We start from the raw sequence: 24,566 nt of genomic DNA on the forward strand, positions 1-24,566 counted from the left end.
TAATGATCAAGATCAAGCGACGTTTACGGGGAAAGCTTAAATAATGAAAAAGTGAAACCTCAACTGCTACCTGAATATCACGGGGGCCTTTTTAAACTTTTAATGTCAGCAACAGGATAAAAGCGTGGATTGGAATACAGAGTAAGGGATGTTAAATGCGTAAGGAGGCTTTTTTTTTTTTTTTTTGCTTTTTTAAACATTATAATCGTAAAAAATAGAAGATGCATGGCTTGGTGAAGATACAAGTAGTGGGTGGCTTACAGAAAACACAAAATTTTACATGTTATAATTGTACATTAAATGGGGTAATAAATTGGTAAAATTGTCAGTGCCAGTAAGGGCACTTTTCCTTTTTTTTGGGATAATTATGAAAAGCACTTTAATACACATAGTACTATTCTTCACCTCAATCCATCACCTTAGTTACCTGGCAATAATCTACATAAAGATTATACTATATGAATTGGAGCCATATGTTATTTACATTTGAAAAAAAAAAAAAACAATACAAACAAAACTGTTGAGTCCAGATAACTTCAGCCCCAAAGGTTTCAGCCATGCATTGTGCTACTGCAGAGTGTGGCCTTTTCAGACTACTGCTCCAACATTTCCAACTATGCAGTCAACTTGCAACGCTGCGCTTCATGTCCCACTGCACACATGCATCAGGTCAGATCTACCTGAAAACAAGCTAGCTAGAAGCGATCTTTGCATAAGGACTCGTCTGTCAGACTGCAATGTAAAAAGAAGAAAAAGCAACAAAACAAAAAATAAAAAGCACAGCAGGGCGACAATCTTTGCTGTAGCTGAGCAGAACATGTTTTTGTGTAGCTTAACTGCGACCCGGGTCAGTTTTCATTCAGCATGTGTCAGTGGTCTGCTGGTGGTTAGAGGAACGTGGAGCCTCACTCAGACTCCAAAAACAAAAAAAGCACACACACACACACAAAAGGTTTTCAAGGAAAACCTCATATAGTACACCTCATCACTAAAACAAGACATTATTTTTCGTCTGAGCCTGCTCTGTAGCTCAGATATGAACTTCAAATGACCAAAATGCTGAACAAAACCAAGTAGGGTTGGCACATATTTTGTGCTCTGCAGTTGATATCCATTGTTGTGCTTTATTTCAAAGAAGAAAAAAAAAAAAAAAAAAAAAAAAAGAGAAAAAAGGCAATCTTAATGCGCAGATTGCAGCACTCCAATCCATAAGAGAGGTTGTATTATTTTACTTTCATGGTTATAGAGCAAGGATGGAATTTATTAAATAAAACTGCAAAGTGCAAATCCTAACAATCTGCTAACACATGCTGCCAATCCTCCAGTACATACCAACCAAACAATATAAAATAAATAGAATGCAGTCACACAATTCAAGCTAACTAGAATATATTAATATAGATCTTCTGAAGTCATACGCTCATTAAAACAGGAAAAAAAAAACAAAAAAAAAAAACAGGATTCAATCACTCGGTTAAGTCGAGGTTCTCCATCAGCTCTGACCTTTCCCTCCCCAATCAATAGCTGTTCATGTACCCAGTATCCGTGCATTTCAACGTAAAGAAAGAAATGTTTGGAAAAAAAAAATTCTGAGCCTTCGGACTTCAACATGTGGTGATCCAAAGAATGGGAGCTAAAGAGAGGGGAAAACAGCAATTTCAAAATGAAGTATACAGAAATTTTAAAGTCTAAGACAAAAAATATTCCAAAGCCCTTAAAAAGGTCTGACACATGATTTTTTTTTGTTTCTCTTTTTGAACTAACACCTTATGAATAAAATGGTTTCATTATCCAGGCTGTGGCACATTCCCAAACTGCTTATACCCATTTTATTTCAATGACCCACAGGGATTGTACAAATAAAAATGACTAACACGATCCCTCTAAGTTGAGAAACAAAAAGGCCTAAAATGAAATCCCTTCCCTCCCCATGGCAAAACAAATGTCCATCAAGCCCCTACTACTCTCTCCCTAACTCTCAAGCAGATGTATGCAAACACACGCGCACACACACCCATACAAGCCCAAAACACTGACACTCAGATTTAGCTGCAGTCACTAGCAGAGAGAGAGAGAGAGCAAGAGAAAGAGAGGGAAGGAAATACTAGTAAGGGGCGTGTCTTGACTTTTGCTGCGACCACGTTGCCCCACCCCGCCCGCCTTCGACTACCTTGAAGAAATGAAGCCACGATGTCGGGTGTTTTTCATCCAAGTTGCCATTGTTCAAATTCACAAAGTCTTAGAGACTTTTATTGCACTTAGTCCTCATAACTTCTGAATTTTTTCAGCCACCACGATGGGGTTCTCCTTGCGTATGCGTGCAGCAGCTGCACTACGGTAATCATATGGACAGTCGTGTTTGTCAGAGTAGCGATGGATGGCACAGAACAGGTTGCCACAGCGACAGTCAAAACCTGATTAAAAAGAAGAAAACTGTTTAATTAAATGTTACCATAAAAAATATAAATACAAACTGATGATTTTGCTATGCAAGTACAGGCCATTTCCAAACAGCTCTGCTTTATGTGGATTGTTGCACTTAACTTTGAACCGTAGTTAAAAGTTCAATTAACTACGAATGTTTTTTAAAAATACTTTCATACAGATCTTTCAGACAGTAAATGTTTTTCCATTAATAGGAAATTTAGCTTGATTGGCAGCTCAAGAATCCCTTTTTCAGTGCACAAGTTGTTGCATGTCGAAGACAACTCAAAGTGATAAATAAGGACTAAGATTTGAAGTAAGAGGAAGTACTAAAATGGAAGAAGCTACTTATTTAAAAAAAAAAAAAAAAAAAAAAAAAAAAACAATTTCCTGCTTCCCATCTACTGTTCATTCAGGCTGAAAACAGACTTCAGATAAGAGGAAGGAGTGCAGCAAATTTGTTTCGATGTTTCCAACATCCATCCATCAAACATCCATTGGAAGTTGTTGGCAGTGTTTTAGAAATGCTGAGTGCTGCAGTATGAATTTACAATTCCAAAGGGTCACAGACTGAGAACAGTTTCTGTAAAGCCAATTGTCCTAACTGAGCCAATAAAGTATATTAAAGACAATATTACATAATAGGATTCTACAGTCAAAGTTTTGCCATTTCAAGGAAAAAAATAAAAAATAAAAAAACCTTTCGAAGATCTTTTGAAAATCAATAATTTGCACAGTAGCAAAAAAAAAGCACCAAAATGCTTTTTTGCACCAGTGCTAACTGGTGCATATTGGTTGCATGCTGTGTGGTCAACTGTGAGGATGTTGGAGGTATTTCCTCCTTTTATTGTAATTAAAGTTTTGAACATGTTGCGACTGGCCCTAGTTTCATCTTTTTTGTGAAATATAAATATATTTTGAGTGCTTCTGGTGTGACACCGTCTTGGATATTTTCTAAAGCAAAATATGGAGCGTGTACAAAACAAACATCCAATTAGAGCCAGGAGGAGGGTCTTAGTGCTGTGAATTACCCTTGTGTATGTGCTGCTCACAAATCCCACTTGTCCTGCTGTGCTGTTCACCATAACAGAACCTGCCATGATAGCCTAGGAGAGTTAGCATGACTGCCAATGCGACAGAAACAGTTTTCCTGGTACAGTAAGTTGTTTCTTCGCCGTTACTACACTGAGCAGTGCCTACATGAAGATGACTGAGAGCACTATGTCCCTCCTCCTAGCTCTGATTGGCTGTTTTTGACCAGGAGCAATTCATTTCTTCCGATGGCAATTGGAGCACTGGAAGGAGGCAGAGGAGTTTAATCTTTTCATAGATTATGTGTTTAAAACCCCCCCCAAAAAAACAGACTTTTATTACAGACACATACTGCAGCTTTTCTTTTTTCCCCACCAGGGGGTCTTTTTGTGGGCTCTAGTGTCCCTTATATGACAGAAATGGGGGAAGGAGAGGGGGGGAAGACATGCGGCAAATGTCGGCTGGGTCCGGGAATCGAACCCGTGACGGCTGCGTTGAGGACTAAAGGCCTCCAAATGTGGGTTGCGCTATCCCCTACGCCACCACAGCACACCCCAGCTTTTTATAAACAAAACCTAGACTGCTAGAGAGGACAGATTATAATTTTAAAACTTTTAAAAGGATCCAATACAAGTTCAGTAATCTTTTAAATTCATAATGCTAAATCTAAAATGTTTTGGTAGAAGTTGGATCACAGACTGGATCTCCACTTCTACATGGTTACAGAGATAATGCAATAAGATTGTCGGAGATTGGGTCTCCAATCTTCTACATGGTTAGAGAGAGGTCGAGGGGTCTACTAAATGTTGGGTTTAAAGTAAAAATTTGCAGCAATCCCGGGCCACAAGTTGCAAACGTATTGAGCCTAGCATCACGGCAGAGAATTACCCCGAAAGTGTGGAAACTGCTTTCCGTACTTACCAGTAAGGCCCACTTTCTTCCGGCAAGAAAAGCAGCGGTTCTTTTTCTTGTTCTTATCAGGGGTTTGGTCACCTTCAGAAGAAGCTTGTGCATCATCACCCACAGGTTCTGATGTTAGAAGAAAAACAGCATATGCTTAGATCAGGGAGGACCTTTAGTCATTTTTCAAAAGAGGCAGGCCAGAAAGAAATCCATGCAATTTAAGAAAGACAATTGTGTGCCAAAGTTACGAGTCAAGAAACGGTTAAAAGGAAAATTGCCACATATTCAAGCCCGCTCTTATCTAAGGTTTCAATTAACTGGAGCGATTACAAGCAAGGCTGGATGAGGATCCAAGTTTATCCTGTTAGCATACAGTACGGGTCTGCAACCTGCGGCCCCAGAGCCACATGTGGCTCGTTGGAGTCTCCGCTGTGGCTCTTGTAAAACCAAATAAGATGTTCTGTAATTATAAAGCCAACTACAAAGGGTGGCTATTTTCAGTTTTTTTATGTTCTCTTGAGATATCGGCACTGAATATTTACAAGAGCAGACCATCGATTGTATGAGGCTTTAAAAAGTGATTTAATGTTTCTTAGCTTCAAACTATGTGCTTTAAATTTTAAGTGGGTTAACCATCTTTCACAATGTTATGGAAAGGGTTCACTTAGCTGGCTTTATTACACAAAATGTATTTATTTTTTGCCCTTTGTAAAGATGAGACGATTCCTTTTGTTTTACCATCTAAAAATAAAAATACATTTTAGTTGAAATCTTCCTAGCTTACAAAATACAATTCATTTAGTATATACTTATAAAACTAATACTTTTTGAGGCTCTACACTCATTTTGTAGCAGCGGGTGAAAACATAGCTCTTTGAATTAAAGAGGTTGCTGGTATTCGCTGAGAGGAAGATGAGTGAAGCAGACAGCAGTTTGTTAAACAAGGCATGATGCAGTGGGAAATCATCTCCACTGTTAAGAATGGTGAAGGCTCTGTGACGCTGTGGACTGAAGTGAAAATGCCCTTTGCTAGTTGTATGGACTTGAATCATGTTGAAGGAATAACCATATTCCCCCAGACAGACTCATAAATTCAAACACCAAAATGTGGGCTTAGACGCCCAAAAGAACATCAATAAGGGCCAACGGAGTACGCTGCAACTGAACCCAAAACTTTCTCACTACTTTTCCCACTGCAAGAGTGGAAATATTCAACAATAAATAAATGTACTCAACTTAAAGGTTAGCTTTTATTTTAATGCTACTGTGACGAAAGATTAATGTATTATCAAACATTTCACACATCTTTACCAAAAGCACCAGGACAGCTGATTTGTTGTGAAAAATTAGCTAAAATCTGATATGAAATTGAAAAAGTTCACATTCCTTCATTAGAATATTACTCATTTGCAACAGGATCATATTTGCAGTGAATAACCATAAAACATTTATCTAGTAGTTAAAGCAATCTCATACTGCAATAATATCACAAGTCAATATCACATTTTGTAGACATGGATATTTGGGGTTTTTTATATTTAAAATGGTAGGAGCTTAAACAGATAACGGATCACCAAGCATTAAACCAAAGCACTACAAGAATTTAACTCTTCTCCACACAAATAGTATGACGATCACCACTAACAAGTTTCAAAGAATATGCATTAAAGCGCTATAGTCTGAAACAAAAAGTGAAAGCTAAGAACTACATATTTATTTTAACCAAAGACTGAATACTAGAATACTAAAGTAGTGCATACATTAAGAGACATGTTTTTCCTATTTACACTACTGTAAGGCCTTGTTTTGGAAACCCCGTATGTGATGCTCACCTGTGCTATTGGATGTGCCCTCCTCCTCTTCTTCCTCCTCTTCTTCTCCTCCCTCAACCACTGCTCGATCGGAGTCTACAGCCCCTGAGTCTGGGGAGATGCTCATAGCTGTCATCTGTTGAGTTACTGGGCTCGGAGAGCTGGGACTAACATCACAAAACAGGAGCATAGTTTGAAATTAGACAGATCAAATAGTCAAAAACAATTCACGGAAAAAGAGTATCTATTAAAGGGAACAGAAAAACGAGACAGATAAGACAGAAAAATGAGGATGAAATGAAAACCTGAGTAAAGCTGCAATTAGAGTTCATTGCATGAAATCTGAGAAGTGAATACTAGTACGTCTCAAAAATCTTTTATATGTGCAAAAGTGGAATATTTCTTTCCAGTCGTCTCAGACAATGAAACAGTTATTTTATAGAGGTAATTCAAGCTTTTATTTTTTGGCATCTTAATAATTATGACTGACCGAAAATATAACACAAGACGTCTAAGCAACCTGGAGTCGGTGCCTCTCCACTCATCCTCTAGACCCTGGGACCTCAATTTCAAAATACAATGTAGAATTTATTTCAATCTGGAAACAGGACTCTGGACCATTGCGCAACAGTCCAGTTCACTTTCTCCTCAGTTCAGGTGAGACGCCTCTGACAACGTTCATGGTTCAAGACTGGTTTGACACGCAAATGTGCAAGAAATGGTGCCCTTTTAGGTCACATTCTAACTTACTGAGACATACTAGTATTTCTGTAGCCCTTTAGAGATTAGAGAGCCACAGAAATAGAACTTTAAGATAATGGTTGTTTGATCAAATATTTTGTATAGGGACATATTACAGCATCGTGAATAGAAAAATATTAGAAATGTAACTCAAATGTAGAAAAAGCTATAATATTGTAACAGTTTGTAATTTGGTAGTTTTATCTATGCATTCTGCCACAACTGTCCAATCGAGGACATTCATGGTCTTGATGTGGTCTGGCATGAAAATGAGTTTGACACAACTCCAATACACCAACCAAAGAGAACAAATTTTTTTTTTCCATACACTGTAACTTTTTAGATACATGCAACCTATAAGTTGACAACAGAAGGACAAAAAAAAAAATCCAAATGTATCGCTCAACCAATCTAAATACTGCTTAAATTTGATTTTCATAAGTAAGCTTGCTATTAAAAACTTTTGAAAAGGCTGAAGAACTAATGTAACCACATGTTTTGGAAAAAAAAAGTACAAAGAAGCAAATTTATGAGAAAAAAAGGACAATTTTCCAAGACTAGAGACATAAATTTACAGCAATAAAACTAAGATATCCTCTGACATTATAAAGTCAGAAATTGGCCTAAACAATTTCACAGGTTTACTGAGCTCAAACATTTGTGACATCATCTGAGACTGAAGTGGCAAATTAAAGAGGTGCACATCTGGATATTTTCCATAGTACATCCAGGCTCTTCCTGCATCAAGCGACACGTCCCAGGTGCAGAATCACCATGAGCGCCTCGAACGGGATATGGATAGTCAGGAAAGCTGCAACATGGCTGTGTCGACTCTGCACCCGAGAGATATTCCGATACCGGAAAAGAGCTTAGATGTGCCACTTACACTTTGGAAAATATCCAGATGCACAACTCCAATTTTTCCCACTGCAATCCCAGGACTTTTGTCATGTTTTGTTGCAAATGTTTGACTTTAGAATCTCATTAAACTTCTGAGTTTTCCTCTGATCAATTCAAGCAATTATTTTTCTTACAATTTTCTTAGTTTTAACATTGTACATTTTTGCCTTTAATCAACAAAAAAGTATTGTTGTTTCTTGTAAATTTACAACTTTTGATAAAGAATATTCAAGTGCTTTCTAGTAAATATTTGAAATTGATCGAGAAATCAAGTTTTTGGCAGAAATTTAGTCACCCATGGTTACATTATTTTTGTGACAAAGGACCTAATGCTCTGTCGCACGTTACTTTATAAAGAGCAGAACATTATTTTACCAATTTTTATGCCAACAAAAAGGCTTGCCATCCCATTTTCTATTGGTAATCAAAGGAGACAGAAGAAAAATGGTCCAGGAGTTTGTCAGCATACCTGGTTGTTTGTTCCTCAGCTTGGGTTCCTGCTGCTTCTGTACTAAGCTCTGAGTTTGTGTCTTCCACAGTTACAGTCGCTGATGTTGGTGATCCTGATGGTGATGTAGCAGCTGAAAAGAAATGTGTGATAACACAGAACTTCCAGAAATAAAAAAAAAAAATCTTATTTCAAGTGTCTTGATAAAGAAAACACACTGCTTTGGACAAAGAAGATCAGATGTAAGTTGAGTTCATGTTAAACAGCACATGACAATGTCACTCTGTTGCTTTCTTATGCCACTGTGTAGGCAGCTATTCTCTAACCCCTTTTAGCAAATTCAGGAGCTCTGAAGCCTGAAAGCGAACCATATCAGACTGAACCCAGTTGTTGGCAGGCTTTCTCTCCTACCTTTCTCTCCGGGAGGGCTGGATCGTCCCCCTCCCTGTTGTCTCTGCAGGTGTTCCTTGTAGCAGACAGAGCACATGCCATTGGTGCGAGGGTTACCATAGAAACCACATCCCATAGTGCAAAGCATTGGCACTTGCGTCTGATTGGTCTCCTGAGCCATGCTCTGACAGAGGGGGAAGGGGGGTGGGAGAGGATATTCCTGAAAATGTGGTTAAAAAAAAAATCAGTCAAAATTGTCCAGCATTTCCCATTTAACCAGATGAGTTTTTCCATTTTTCAGCTAAAAGAGCTTGGAGACTGGCATTGGCGGCATGAGAACAGAGCTGAAGCAAATTCAAGGTTTTAGATGGTTGTGGTCCAATATGACTTTGTAATGTTAAATTTCATAAAAGTTAGCCTAACAGATTTATATGTTCAGCGAACACCAATAACTGAGTGACAAAGTTCAGTTCACTCTTTACAGTATCAAAGAACAATAAAGCAAAATCTGAATCCAAAGCAAGTTTTAAAAAGAAAGCAAGCAACAACATTTTCAGAACAGGTGACAAATATAATAAAAGTAAAATAGAGCTACGTTTTCACATATTAAGCCAAGGCAAAGCCTGAAAAAGTGCTTATCCTATTAAGCTGAGGATTTATCAGGAAAGAACCAGAAAGGATCAACAAACAAAAGCTACAAAAGAGTCGTTCACCGCTGCCGTTTAAAGGGGGACCGACGGTATGCGAAAACAGCAGCTAGTTGATGGATTACGCTTTCTTCCGTCGCAAAGCAAGATGTAGATCAGGAAAAAAGTTGCCATAAAAGGAACAACACCATAGACAAGGCAACTACGAAACCAACTCAAAAACATACCCAAAACTCTTATATAACAAAATATTCTGCAAATATGAAGGGAAGATTGCTTAAAATTAAGCTAAGCAACTTCCCATTGACAGGCTGTTGTAGAAAACAACAGCCGTCCAGTGCTGGCATAGCTCAAAGCAAACAGTAACATTAGCAAACAGCCGCGATGGCCGTTTTATCTGCTTGACTCTACATACCAACGCGAAAAGAAGAACAAAACTTACACGTTTACCTTTCCTTAAAAAGGAACTCACACAGATAAAAACTATTGTATCCCTGGTAACAAACAACAATCAAATCCGGGTTGTTTTTAATCGAATAAACTCTAGCTTTAGCTGGCTAACGTTAGCCGCGCTACTAGCATAGTCAACCTAAACGAGTGCGCTTCCCGACACTCTTCTGTCGAGTTTGAAATTGGTAATACGCAGCGAAACAGTCCTATGTCTTTCTGAGCTAAAAACAATACCTGAAATCCAAGGTACCGGAGGCTGTCAACGACCTTGAGCTTTAGATTTGAACAAGTTGTGTCCCCAGCAGAACGCGCGGCCTCCTACCCAGGGCGCGTTCCCGACATTCGAAACAAGGACCATGACGTCATCCTCATCGATTCAGATCACAGGAACCAACAGAAACCACAAGATTGTGGACGGAGGGGGTGTTAAAACTGACTAAGGGACGGATAAAAACAGTACAAAGATTAAAAAAGTAATTCGTAAATAACTAATTAAGTAGGCCACTGAAAAACTGATAACATCTGATTAAATGTTTTAAAATGACGTCAGACAAATACAAGGTAATGTGAAAATTGCGCATTTTACAGACTAAAAGAAAAAAACACAAGTAAAATGATTGCAAAATATAAGCAGAAATACGTTTACAAAAATGTTTCAATAGAAAGCTTTTGAAAGCAATATATAGGTTGAATATATATGTGCTTGCTAAATAGAACACTACTTTATTAATCCCCATGGGGAAATTGCTTATTTGTTAACAAGCTACTCCATCTGAGGTAATAAATACAAAGTTTATAAAATATGTATACCTAATGCCACAAGAGTGGGAGAATGTCAGAAATGTATTTATTAATGTCTTCAAAAGCAAAGTTTACATACAGAATCATTACTATCTCATTAAATAATGAAGGGAAAGCTCAGATGACGATGTCAAGGCTATGAAAATGTCTGATAGGTTAATTGATATATTCAGGTTAATTGAATGCACACCTGTGGATGTATTTGAAGGCCACACCTGGAACACATTTCTTTCTTGCTTGACACAATAAAAATAAGAAGTCAGCCAAGATATCAGACAGACATTTGTGAACAAGTCTGGTTCATCCTTAGGAACAGTTTCCATATGCTTGAAAGTGCTTCATTCATCTCTCCAAAGTACGAAAGTATAGATAAGATGGGGATGTCCAACCATCACACTACTCAAGAAACAGTTGTAGGGTTGTATGTTCTAGAGCAGGGGTGGGCAACCCTGGTCCTCGAGGGCCAGTTTCCTGCAACTTTTAGATGTGTCTCTACTTCAACACACCTGAGTCAAATAATGAGGTCATTAGCAGGACTCTGGAGAACCTGACTGCACTTGGGAGGTGATTCAGCTATTGGATTCAGGTGTGTTGGACCAGGGAGACATCTTAGAGTTGCAGGACACAGGCCCTCTAGGACCAGGAGTGCCCCACCCCTAGAGAAATATGTGTATAGGGCCAAAAATGTGCAAATTGTATATCGGGGGAAAGCTAAGGATCTGGATGTTGGACTATAAGGCCACTCAGCAAGAAAGAAGCCATTATAAAAGCCAACATAAAAAAAGACAGATTGGAGTTTGCAAACACACAGAGGGACAAAAACTAATTTTTGGAGACAAGCCTTGTGTTCTGGTAAAACTATAGTTGAACTGTTTGCTCATAATGACCATTACATTTGGAAGAATAAAGGGACCAATTTCATCTGTTAAGTCTGGGAGTGGCAACATCATGATGTGGAGCTGTGGTAATGTCCTTACCACGAGGAAAGGACATTTTGTGGACATATTGAAACAATGTCCAAAGACATTAGTAAGAAAAGTTAAACTTCAACAGGTCCTCTTCAAAATGGGCAAAGATTTCCAATAAGGTCGTACAGTTCAAGGACAATTGTACATAATACTGAGGAAATTTATGTAAACTTCAGATTTTGGAAAATTGGATCAAGATATTCTCTCAGTGTGGAATTTAGCAAATAGAAATAATTTTGGTCATTCTGACCGACTAAAAGCAAGAGAAGTTTGGTCTGACTTAACTTCAGACAGAATTAAAAGAATGTGCGTCTTTATTTGGTGTATGTAAGGATATGAATTTAATTGTAAATGTTTGGTGAAATAAAGTTAAAATACAACAGCATGTTTTGTTCAATAGTAATTATAGCATTTACAATGTGAAGAAAACTTAAGGGGTTAAGTAAAAAATTAATAAACACTGATCAGTGAGGCTAATTGGAGAGTTTCCAAGGGTGCACAAAGATTGTAAAACTATCCAGTGGTCGGCAGACCGTAGTTTATGTTTTGCGTCAGTGCAATGTGTTTTCATTCTATGAAGTGTCTTCAATAAAGATTTGACAGGCTGAAACCACAATGTACAGCACTTATCCATTAATCCCACTATTAGCTAATAGATCAGAATAAATACTAAAGAGAAACACAGACAGTCTTCTGTTCAAGATTTATTGAATACTTTAGTGACAGCTCATTTACATGGAACAATCGTGAATGTTACAAACTCGTGAAACGTGCTCTCAACTCCTCTTCCATCTTGTTCCTGGTTCTGTTGGAATGACTGGAATGTCAACAAATGTCCCATCTTAAAGGGATGGGTTACTTGACACAAAAAAGAAACATGCAAATGTAAAAGATAAAAAAGGTAAATCGCCTTTTTACCATGTTAAATGCTGCGTGATCAGTGCAATGTCAGTTTATCTTAAGTTTCATTTAAAAGCATCAAGATAAAGATGTGATTAAATGAACATTATGCAGTATTTGAGAGGATATTCATTGAAAAAAAAAAATTCAAAATACTGGAAGTTTTTGTTGAAAAGAAACAAAAGTGAGGACCAAAAAAAAATTTTGAGTGCTAGTTGTTCGAGCTAGCCTGCTCCTTTTGCACTTCCTCTTGTTTACCCTCGGTCTTCTGAGGACCAAAAGGTCCCACCAGCCAGTTAAGCGGCGTGTTGTGTAGCAAATACTCCATGACGCCATCCAGTGAATGTTGAACCTACGAAAGGAACACACCAACATCAGTTAATTTATAATTGCAGGCTAATCTTTCTCACAAGAAAGACTAATTGTGACATGCTGAGTCTTCTCAGACACCTTTAGGGTGTGAGGTGTATCTCAAGAAATTAGAACAGCAGCAAAAATGGAGTTTGAGCAAATGTGAAAGTTATGTCAATATGTATTTATTACACTTAAAGTATATAAATATTACAAAAGATTATTATTTTTTCATGATTTCAAAAATGTAATGCTCTGTTTTGGCATTTATCAGTTGTCTAGACGGCAGCCACTGATACTCTCCACAAGGTGGGTTAGCTATATAAAACTATTCAAATATATATGGTATGACTGGAATGTAAAAAAAATGTCCCATATACATCTTTTATTGGAATACTCAAATTTCCTGAGAACCCACCACTGACAAGTTATAACCACCAATATTAACAGAAAAGACCATCTTATCTGTGTGATAAATTTAGATTGGTTTTTAAACTGAAATACTCAAGTCCTTTTTGATGATATTCTAACAAATACCCATAAAAGCTTGTGTGTGGAGAAAGTAGAAGACCTGTACTCATGAAAAGTGAGGAAAAAAGCTGAATAAGTCACACATATCTTCCCATGCATACAAAAACAGCACTTAAAACGACATGGAAAATTTCGTACTTGCTTTAGGTGATGTCGGCTGCGCTCTAGCAGGACAGGAGTGAGAGCGCTGGCGTTTCCGAAGGATGACTGCAGTTCTTCGGCGGCTACCTGTGCACTGGTCAACTGTTCCTGGACGGTTCCTGGCAGACCCTGAGCACTGGAAACCACGTTTGAGCACGATGCCCTCAGTTGGTCACTTAGGCCTCGTACCATAGAAAGGGCACGGGATTCCAGGTCCTGTCAGAGTGAAAACAACATTTCAGAATGCAGCTGTATTGCAGAGTTTACTGCGGCAGAGTGAGAAAAGGGGTTTCAGACAAGTTGATGATAAAACATCTGAATGTAAAAGATTTAAAATCTAAAATGTAAGTATGAAAAAAAGTCATTGAAATATTAATACAAGATGCAAGTCAGAGTAAAGTAGGAAAAGACTGTGATCACAAACATTTCAGTCAATTAAAATCAGTCTACAAACATTCAAATAAAAATCCAGGCTTGGCGCATAAAGTCAGTGTCTGTATATTTTACATACAGAAAGTGAGATTTCAAAACCAAACAATGAGTTACACTCCAAAAAGAGTTTAATCCTGACCTCAGATTCATCTTTGGACCCATCTGGTTCTGACTCGGTCAGTCCCTCCCCCTCCCGTTTCTTCTTCCACTCGGTCCAGCGCTGCAGCAGCTGTTCTGGAGCTCCTGCTATTTGGTTGCCTGCTGTCCCCAGACTGGCACGGGCGCTCTCCACCAAGTCCAGGGTGCTGGTAATCTGAGCCACCGCAGCATACGTGGCATCCCTGGCCTTTCGTGCACGGCCCAGGGATTGCTCCAGAGCTCGCTCCTGCACCTTGGCAGAGAGTTTACCTAGACGGACAAAGTAGCTGGGGTTGGCTGACGTGGTCGACACCTCAGAGTTGGCAGGCTCAGCCACAGCAGCTGGAAGAGAAACATAATAATCTTAGTCACATGCTTTATTTAATGGTTACAAATGCAAGGTAGTACTGTTAATTCAGTTTTTAATAGCGTTAAAAATTGAGCAGTTCAGATTTAATATCCCCACAGTCAGAATTTAATGCAGGCGATATAATAAGACCTTTTTGGTGTCACTTTTCTTGCACACAATATTCAGCATCACTTCATATTTGGGGCAGCAGCTGGATATTGCTATGTCTGCTATATACACAAGTTTTTTTTATGCTTAGTCTTTCCAAACACACAAATACCTTTTACTACTCTGCACCATAGTTTGAGGGGTCAATTATTTAGTGGAACAAATACAATTCATTGTCCATCACATCACTAAATGTTCAGTTTGATTTGAAGAGTTTTCATTTAAGGCACATCTAATTTCAACCTTTGTGAATTAGAGAGAAATCTCAATTAAAACTTATATCGTAAATTTTTTTTAGGTCATTGAATAATTACATTAGACCACCTCCCCAATAAGAAATGCTTAAAATGTTCAGATTATTGACATTCCTGTCTATGTTGACTGAAGGTAAACCTCGAGTGCTTTTCTTCTGCTGTAGTGTTCTGGGTGTATTTTCACAGTGCACAATCACTTGATGTCCCCCATGAGCATCATATCTAACCTGGAGTACTGCAAGTTGTCACAAATGTATGACATCACAGTAGCAGGTGTCAAAACTGTGTGTTGGAAATTACAGGAACTATGTGAGCCAAAGGAACAGAAGGCAAGTTCAAAGCAATGCCCAACTTCCTCTCTATGAATAGCACCTAACCATTGATGACATCAGCTCGTAGCATAATTGAATAAAATCCCATCATCCGTCCTATATATCACATTAGGATGTCATTATCAAAGTGTCAGATCACTCCTCTCTGCAGGGACAGGGATGTGGAGTCAGTGGTTCTGGTTTTGAACAGAAACACAATCATTTCCTCATTTAGCATTGACACTGACCCAGCTCCCTCTCAGTAAGTGGCAGGTTCTGATCAACCCAGTCCTCAGATCGGCTGAGGGCCAGACCCATCCCACTGCTGACCATCTGGCCCATCCTGGTGCCCAAGACGGTGTTGATACTACCGCTGACCGCCGCCCGGGTCAGCTCGACGCCACTCATCACGGCGCCTAGCACCGCGTCTTTGGCTCCCGTCACCGACTGGTACACCATACCTACGGTGTCTGACACCACCTGGGGGAATAATGAAGAGACAAGGTGTCAGAGATTATGAAGATTTAATGCATATAGTTCCAGTAGAAAAATGAAAAACCAAAAAAGACAAACAAATCCACTGCTTTTTAAGGTAGGGCTCAGCTATATTCAAGATAATCAACAAATTAAAGACGCAGAATGATAAAAGTCAATTTATTTAAATGTTTACCAAAACAATCATAGAAGGCCCGGTCAGACTAGAGAGAAAGATGACAGTACAGTGAAATAAAAAGAAAACCTGGTCATAAAAACTCTGGATTTCAGATTAGGGTGATGGTTCATTATCTAATAGGACAGTGACCCCAAGCAAATTGACAAAAATACCAAAGGAGTGCTTTGGTATTTTTGTCAATACTTCTACAGGACATTGTCTTCAAGAAAATGTCCTGTAGAGAAAAATGAGAATAGCCTTTAATAAATATGCCAAGCTCAAACACAAGAATATTTGAGTAAATGATTTCTCCAAAGGTGTTTTTAACAAAATTACAGGCCATTAGTGAATACTAATGAAACACTGGATAAACAAGCTTATTTAAAAAAAAAAAAAAAGCAGCTATTTTTTTTGGAGCTGTTGTAGTTTTGTCATGTTTTACAGCCACAGGATCTATAATATAATGTAAGGCTATCTTGTCAACAAGATGAAGCTTGACAGAGACTACATCCTCATCAGAACAATGACCCCAAGAACACTAGCAAAACAGGATGGCTGAAAAGAGACAGTCATGGTGTTTGGTCCAGACCAAAACCTGACTGAACTGCAGTTCAAGATCTAGTGTACAGTTTTCACGCCAGCCTCTCAGGGGATGATATGATGGTTTATAAATTGTCTACTTAGAAAAGGAGAGGAAAAGAACTTCATGGAAGTTATTTATACAGGTTCTTCTTGACCTTGTCAGCTGGTTGATGAAGAATCGGCAGCTTCTCTTCCATCTTATCGAGTCCTTTCAAGGCATACTCATTCACTGTGGCAACTGAAACAACATGCAGGATAGAAACTTACTTGAAATATAAAAATAAGAAGTTGGCACAAAAATAACGACTGAACTAATGTGAACGGATACATATTTTTGTTTACAATACAACACCAGCAAAGAGCTTTAACAAAATGTATGGTGAAATATGTGCAAAGTTTGTTTTTAGCCAAGTCGGGAAATTCTTTTTAAAAATTACCCTGAAACTCTCAGGCAACAGGCTAACCTCAAGCTCACTTCACACTTTTTTCCTATTTGAACTATAGTCCCTATTTAATTTAATGGTAGATTTCAGAGAACATTTAGGAACTTGTATTGCATACACATTACATCACACTTTGTAGAGAGGAGAACCTTACGTTGCGGTTCAATCATGCCCAAAACAGGTTTGGACCCCGTGCTGGCAGCTGCTCCAAGAGTGCGGACTCCACTCTCTGCAACATCCATCACCCCCTTAAGCAAGGGCACGTTGTCTTTGGTGCTGCTGTAGGCATTGGAAACAGCCTCACATGCTGACGTGACCAGGGGCAAGTGGCTCACTCTTGCAACAACATTCTGGAACCAGAAAGAAATATTTAGGGTCACTCAAAGAGGCGAAAAAAAAAAAAAAAAAAGACAAAATACACCTTTTTCTGAAACAAATCAGGCTTCTTATGTTTTCATTTACATTTGGTTGCATTATTACACTGACTTTTTTTAACCTGGTGATGTTACAAGCGTAAAATAAGTTATAATTTGTATTAGGTGTGGCAGTGGATTTCTGTGCTCCTCACCTGCTGCTCTCCATTAGCTGGTTCAGTTGCTGCAGCTCCAGCCTCATTAGTTTTCCCGCTGTCTGCCATTGTGACTGCTGGGTTCAATCTCTGACACAGAATACAGAGAGAGTTAGAAATTGAGATTCACCTCACTTTGCTCTGAGTGCATGATGAAACACAGCTCCGTTTCTGGAAGTCTTTGTTAAAGTGGCTGATGTACTTTATCTAGCAGGAATAGCTGTCCTGTTAGATGGTTTAAATGCACGAAGAAAGAAAGCTCAGCCATGTTAAATCCATTAGTCAACGCTATGATGCAACAAGGATGAAACTCGTTTAAAACAATAAAACTGAGCTACCACTACAAACAGCTCAAGCCTCCATAGAACTCTGATATTTAAAATGTTTAACTTTATTTTCTCATTGACTTTGCAATGAGAACATTTCTATTTCTTTCCAAATAATATAAATATTATTGGTATGTTCCTGGATGAGTCGCATGCTTAAAGTAATAAATATTTTAAACAAACAAAAGACAAAACAAATTCAAATCTGCTCCAAGGACCAGAAAAATAGTTGTGATCCATCTATTTTATCTGTTGATTTATGGTAGCTCAACTTTTTTTTTTTTTTTTAAAAAGGAAAAAAAGAAAGTTTGGCTTTTGTTTAAATAGGACAGGAGATTTCATTAATACAGTTCAGTTCAAGTATTTTAGATTTTAAACGAGAGTTGTTCAAATGCAGTCCAGAGACTCAAACAAAACAGTAAAACACGACTTCCATTCAGCACAAAACTGGAAAATGTGACATAGATCCCTTCAGCATCACTGCCAGCTTTAAGCAATATTTCCTGATAGCATTTCTACACAGGGAGTCCATATTCCCATTGACTCTATAAGCAGGCAAGCAAAAGAGAAGTTGTTTTAGAGCTATTTTTGAAAAATTCTCATGCTGCTCACCAACAGCACGAGAATCACCCGTATCAAACACCGCCACTATTTTCCACCATTGTAGAGCCTGAGGCCACACCTACTCACATTTTATTCCAATATTTAAGATCTACATGTTACATCTATTTATGAGGGAGAAAAAAAAAATAAAAAAAAAAATCACACATTGAGAAATAACCGTTTGACAAAAATCAGCAGGGTCACAATTGTTGGTTCTCCAACTGTCAATACCTTGTACAAAACATTTTTGGCTAACAAGACAACACGTGCTCTTCTTTCATAATATTTCAAAAAGGTAGAAGCATACAGAGAGAGAAATCCATCACCATTCCTGCTTACACTATTTTTCTTGGACGGATATTAGTTTCTGCATGAATGATGGTCTTACGGCTGGCAACAAGTTATTTAACCCCAACCGATGCAATGAGGTGCTTCTCATTTCTTAAACAAGCATGTCGAAAGAAACAGCCTGTGGTTGTGTAAAAGGCGTTGGTGAGAAGAATCAAATCACTGGAAGGCATCAAGCAAAAAAAAACAAAAACAAAAAAAATAACCAAAAGGATATTGTAGAAGTTACTAGAACTGGGTTAACAATTGTCCAATGTATTATTAAAATGGAAGGAAAGTGGGGAATCATCAATTTCAAGGAAGAAATGCGGCTGAAAACTAATGAATGATCACAATTGGTGATTATCTAAAAAATAGGTAACATCAAACTAGAGAATAAACAGCAGAACTCAGAGTTATGTTGAATATACACAAGGGAAACTCAGGGTATCAGATTTGAAGTCTTGTACAGCCATAAAAAAACATTTATCAGTGATGCTAACCAGAGAAAAAGGCTTCAATTTGCAAGGGAGCATAAAGATCAGACACTAGAGCAGGGGTGGGCACTCCGGTGTCCTGCAACTTTTAGATGAGTCTACTTCAACATACCTGAGTCAAATAATGAGATCAATAGCAGGACTCTGGAGAACCTGACTGCACTTGGGAGGTGATTCAGCTATTGGATTCAGGTGTGTTGGACCAGGGAGACATCTAAGAGTTGCAGGACACCAGTCCTCGAGGACCAGGAGTGCCCCACCCCTGGACAAGAGCGACACAAGAAGGTTGTGCCCTGATGAGTTCAGGTTTACCCTCTTCCAGAGCAATGGGTGGATCAGGGTAAGAAGAGAGGCAGATGTACCCATGATGCAATGGCTGAGGTTCGGGAGCAGTGACAATATGCATGGAGTCCAGACTTTCACTGCCCTGGGAATTTTTTGGGACATGTTGGAGAAGGTTTTATACAACGCTCCTTAAAAATATGCAACTTTGGATGGAAATGTGATGTTTTGGAAATCCTCAGAACACCTAAAAGGCTTTTAGAGGCCTTGAAAGATTTCTTTTAGCCACCCCTTCTCTTACACACACAGTTCCAATATGTGTTAAAGTCCCAGCAGTATTTAGTCAACTCCTCATCTTGGTGTTAGTGAAAAAAAAAGTTTCTTCTTTAAATCTTCCATGACTTGGAAACATCCAAGGGTTGTTGAAGTTTAATGAGAAGCCACTCTTTGCAGAAGTTCTCCAACAGTGAGCCTTTCATCTAATCTTAACCAGTTTTATCATTTTTTCTGCAATAAATGCATTCATTGATTCACTTCCATTGGGGATTTGTTCTGATTTCTTCTGTATTAGGTTACTCTACAGAAACAAAATATGACAGTAACATGATTTATTTTAAAGGTATGTATGCATCTTAACCAGTGGTGCCAAATGCATTTGCCTGCATCTGAACGTGTGAGGCAACACATCAGAGCAGGCAGCTTCTGGTTGAATTTTGATATGATTCACCACCAGGCAGTTAGGTGTTGAATCAGTTCGGCATTTCTGTCGAACTATGACCAGAGAAAATTTGCCTAATCGCATGACCAACCTCAGCAGGCAATTCCTTCCATTGATTAATTTTTTCTTTTCTCATCTCTGAAAAAAAAAAAAAAAAAAAAAAAAGGGGGGGGAAGGAAAGAGGAGAGCATCTACTGCAACAACCTTATGTCTCTCTGGTGCCCACAACATGTGGCTCACATCTGATTTTGCTCTACCAGATGGCACATACAGACATAAATGGAGTCCGCCTGTCTTCACCTGTCTTGGGACACAGTTAACAGCTGCTCGACAGGCTTGGCCTGATGCTTTTGACAAATAAGTCACAGAAGGACATGAGTTTGAGCCCGAGCTGGGAGCAGAAAGAGTGGGCTGACCAGCTGCAACTTGTAATCAGCCAGAAGAAAATGCTCTTGTAGACCCGTTACATCCACCTGACAAGAGGAACTGTTCAAGGAGAAAGAAAATTGTGCCGCAAGAAGCTTTAGCTGATTTTAATAAAGAGATGCTCTTTAATCATTTTACATATTTGAGATGTCAAAGGGAATGAAATATTCCCTTTGATGTTTTCACAAAACTGTAGCGTTTCAACAGCCTCCATGAGCTCAGAGAAAAGGGAAGATTACAATTTATTGCAACAGCTTGGTTGAGCAACAGGCATTCTTCCAAGTGTCAGCTGGTGACATCTTCACTGACTTTATTATAAACCAAAGTCTGACTTTATCAGCGCTGATAAAGTCAGCGCTGAAGTCGAGCACAAGATAAATCTGAGATAAATATTCTTGAGATACGAGAGACGTCCAGGAGAAAAAAAAGTTGCCAGTTCATAAATAATCAGCCCACTGACAACAGATTCCCATAAAACATTCACAGGAATCCTGCCAAACACTCTATCCAGTAAATTTTAAAAATCCTTACAGAGCTCACAAACAATCTGTCAGAAAAAGAATGCTAGACTCCATTTGAACCCACAACTCAACATGACCTTTGATATTAGGGCTAGTACTGATTATGAGCTCTATTAGGATATTTGATGTAGCAGGTCTGATGGATATAAAACAAAAGACACAGACCGAGTTTTTGATTCTCGAACTCTGTTAGCAGGTTTTTCTGTATCATGTCAAATAAATAAAAAATATGTTCTGAGTAATAGACACAGTTTGATCTGTTGGAAATTAAGTCTAAATTTTTACTTAATTAAAAAAAGAAAAAAAATAATTAAAAAAAGATCTCCAAAAGTTGGGATTCAAAAATGGAGAATCAGTTTTCTCCCCCAACCTGAAAAATCCAACATCTCCATCACAGAAAACTTAGTGATAGGCACGATAAAGACAAAAAAAAAGAAAAAAAAAAAAAAAAGAAAAGAAATTTTAATAAAATATTTTACAGGCAGTACTATTCAACATCAAGGGTCTCAAACTCCAGTCCTTGAGGGTCACTGTCCTGCAGTTTTTAGATGTGCCACAGGTACAAAACACTGGAATGAAATCGCTTAATTACCTCCTCCTTGTGTAGATCAGTTCTGCAGAGCCTTGCTAATGAACCAATTATTCTATTCAGGTGTGGTGCTTTTTTAAAAAATTATTTTCCATCTGCCAAAACAACAGGTATTTGACACCATTAGTTGGTAGAATTAAAGCAACATTTTCACAAGAGTTTTTGTGTGCAATAACCTTCAGGAAGTCAATTGAAATTAGCAGGTCAAACCTCAAACAAAATTGGACATCATTATTAGCTAGTACAATCCTGATTGGTGCCTCTTTATAAAAAAAAAAAAAAACAAAAAAAAAACTACATTGTACAAATCCATATTCTACCAAACTCATGGCATTTACTTTTGATTGCCATAAAAAAAATGAAGTATATATATTGAGGCCAAGATGTTTCTGGATAAAATAAACAATGTTAAAAACTAAGATTTCTTTGCTTAAAAAAAAACAAAACCAAACACAACACTGCCACATTCCTGCCTAAAACAATATTAACAATCTTTCTAAATATTAATAATAATATTGACAGTAAGCACCTTATTGATTATCTTATTATTGGGGTTTCACTGTCGTGCCTTTCACTTTATGGCTAATGAACTTTAACCCAGATGATGACAGAATTGGTGCTGTGGCTAACATTGCTCATGTTGAAATCAGCGTTTTAGTCATAACCCCACATAAAATATGTTAGACAATATTAATTGAAATAACAAAACACACACACACATATATATATATATATATATATATATATATATATATATATATATGCGGGCTGAAAATGACAGCAACGCCCTGTTTGTCACACAAGCTGGCGTTAGTATAGCTAGCTTAGCAGCAGCTGGTCATTTAAAGTTTGTGAAACAGCTTTAAAAACATAACGAAGCAGAAACATAAAATACCCACCTCACTGACGGACCAATTCCTCTCTGCCCTGCAGTGACTTGCGACGTCAATGTTGTTCAATGAATGGACTCAACTCTTATCAGTCTTTCTTAAGTGTTGAGCAACTAGTTAAAGCTGGAAGGGGGCGGGGCCTTGCAATGTTTTAGCAACTTTCAGCCAATTAAATCACAGCACGGATATGACACACACTTCACATATGGTACTTCCTGTAACCTCTGATTCAGTGTGTAATACTACACTAAAACATCACGTTAGATGCTTTTTAAAGCTGTTTTGTAAAGTACCTAGAGACAATATTTGTTGTAAATTGATAGTCTATCAAATTGTAGCATCTTAAGTAGATGTTATTCTGGAATTTGACTTGCATAAATTACTTGATTTCTTATTTCATTGATCTGATAATGCATGCATTATTTTAAAGTCAGGTGTGTACCGTTGTAGTTGTTTAATGCAAACACAATTTCTGCTTTATTTAAAGAGCCAGTTGATTTTATTTATTTTTTGCTGCTCACTATTTCTCAATTTACTGACCGTTCAGTTTGTTTCAGTTTAAATTTATTGTGAAAAGCAACATCGGCACTAATTTTCTGACATTTTGAAACTCATGACCTGATTGATGTGGCAAACAATATCAACCAACAAAAAAAGCAAAAAAAGAAAGTGCTTTTCAAAAGCACTTTCTTTTTATTGCTTTTAAAAGGAAATAACAAAATGTTTTTTAAAGAGCCATTTCTAGACTCCAACCAATATTACATATCAGGTCAAATAACTTATTGAAATTTGAAGTTTAGGGTTTGAGTTCGACATAATACTTGTGTGCCATTATCTTAGGACTCGACTGAAGATTTGAGGGAAAAGACTAGAGACCTACTTTTGGCTTACAAGACAAAGTCGTGTTCCTAGCTCTGGCAGTGATATAGTCCTAGCAGTCATTTGTACTTTTGATAATGTACACGCTGCATACCCACAATACCAGAGCTAAAAGATGGTGGAGCTCTGCTTGCACTATGGTGTGCAGCAGTGACTTGAATACTTATGCTCTTTGTTAACTGAATGAATCACAGCTCAATACTTGCGCTTTGACACTGGAATATCAGCCCTTTGTTGAGATTGTTTCTATTATGGTCCAAAGTAAAGAAAATGAGAGCACTTGTGGATACTCCAAGCCGACCTTTTTTGGCTCAATGAAGAAAAAGCAAAGACTGACAACAAAATCCCTGTTTAACACAATGCCAAAGTGTCTGGATATACTCTCCAAACACATTACACTGAGCAACTCTCTCAGACAAAAGAAAAAAACTAATTCACCCTTAGGATATAACACACCAACACAATTTACAGCTCAGTGGAGTGGGAAATGTAAAGACCTTTATATGAAGGAGTCTTTCAGGTCAGGACTCGCAGTAAGACTGCATCCAACTGATAATGGAGTTAACTTTGTGAACGGTAATGTTTGTGAGTGAAAAAGGCCATCTGAGTTAAGCCGGGAGATCATTGCTGTACAAATATAACACTAAAATCCGCACACAATACAAAACAGTCATCTCTATCGCCACTGGCGCCTTGATTTATGACATGCTTCGTCTCACATGATGTCTGAGTTGTAAAATGGCCAACATGTGGCCTTAATGACTTCAACAACCTGCAACATTGCTGTTTAGGTCAAGAACAAAGAGGAGCTCTTTGACTATCAAGGTTGAAGGCAGCAAAAACAGGACAAATGAATAGAAGTCAGACATGAGAGTATGTCCAGTCCATGCTGAGTTCAAGTTGACGTGTAAGGCCTATAGAGGGCAGTCTTTACACATTGAGTGATCTTATTTCCACAGCCTCACCCACATGGAGATTAAATCTCATTTTTATTCGTAGGATCTCTTTTTCTGCAGATGCACCACAACTTCATAGCAGGTAGCTCATTTTATGTCAACAAATAAAATATTTAAATATATGCTTGAAAACTGGGGTATGGAAAACGAATGAGGACACGCTGTAGCAAGTACTGCATTAATTACAACCATTTCCAACCATTTGCACTGGGATGGC

General features: G+C 38.1%; 2 protein-coding genes across 6 annotated transcripts; both read right to left on the reverse strand.

Annotated features, from left to right (window-relative positions):
• Positions 1-1,136: 1,136 nt before the first annotated feature.
• zgc:77486 (uncharacterized protein LOC405808 homolog) lies at positions 1,137-10,992 on the reverse strand. 4 transcript variants are annotated; one of them, XM_044128675.1, is made up of 7 exons: positions 10,763-10,992; positions 9,981-10,182; positions 8,671-8,869; positions 8,281-8,392; positions 6,192-6,337; positions 4,378-4,485; positions 1,137-2,414 (listed from the first exon to the last, which is right to left on the reverse strand). In XM_044128675.1, the coding sequence occupies exons 3-7, from the start codon at positions 8,828-8,830 to the stop codon at positions 2,266-2,268; spliced, it is 675 nt and encodes a 224-aa protein (XP_043984610.1). In that variant the 5' UTR covers positions 8,831-8,869; positions 9,981-10,182; positions 10,763-10,992; the 3' UTR covers positions 1,137-2,265. The 4 variants fall into 4 exon arrangements, with proteins under 4 accessions (XP_043984610.1, XP_043984609.1, XP_043984612.1 ...); XM_044128674.1 differs by lacking the exon at positions 10,763-10,992 and adding an exon at positions 10,557-10,621; XM_044128677.1 differs by lacking the exons at positions 9,981-10,182; positions 10,763-10,992 and adding an exon at positions 9,747-9,769.
• Positions 10,993-12,206: 1,214 nt separating this feature from the next.
• Positions 12,207-22,669, reverse strand: plin3 (perilipin 3). Of its 2 annotated transcripts, none has more exons than XM_044128678.1 (8): positions 22,524-22,669; positions 17,336-17,425; positions 16,922-17,117; positions 16,480-16,562; positions 15,339-15,570; positions 14,010-14,350; positions 13,440-13,654; positions 12,207-12,767 (listed from the first exon to the last, which is right to left on the reverse strand). In XM_044128678.1, the coding sequence occupies exons 2-8, from the start codon at positions 17,402-17,404 to the stop codon at positions 12,563-12,565; spliced, it is 1,341 nt and encodes a 446-aa protein (XP_043984613.1). In that variant the 5' UTR covers positions 17,405-17,425; positions 22,524-22,669; the 3' UTR covers positions 12,207-12,562. The 2 variants fall into 2 exon arrangements, with proteins under 2 accessions (XP_043984613.1, XP_043984614.1); XM_044128679.1 differs by having other exon boundaries at positions 13,436-13,654.
• Positions 22,670-24,566: the final 1,897 nt, after the last annotated feature.

This window comes from Gambusia affinis, linkage group LG10 (assembly GCF_019740435.1).
Source record: "Gambusia affinis linkage group LG10, SWU_Gaff_1.0, whole genome shotgun sequence".
Taxonomy (NCBI): domain Eukaryota; kingdom Metazoa; phylum Chordata; class Actinopteri; order Cyprinodontiformes; family Poeciliidae; genus Gambusia; species Gambusia affinis.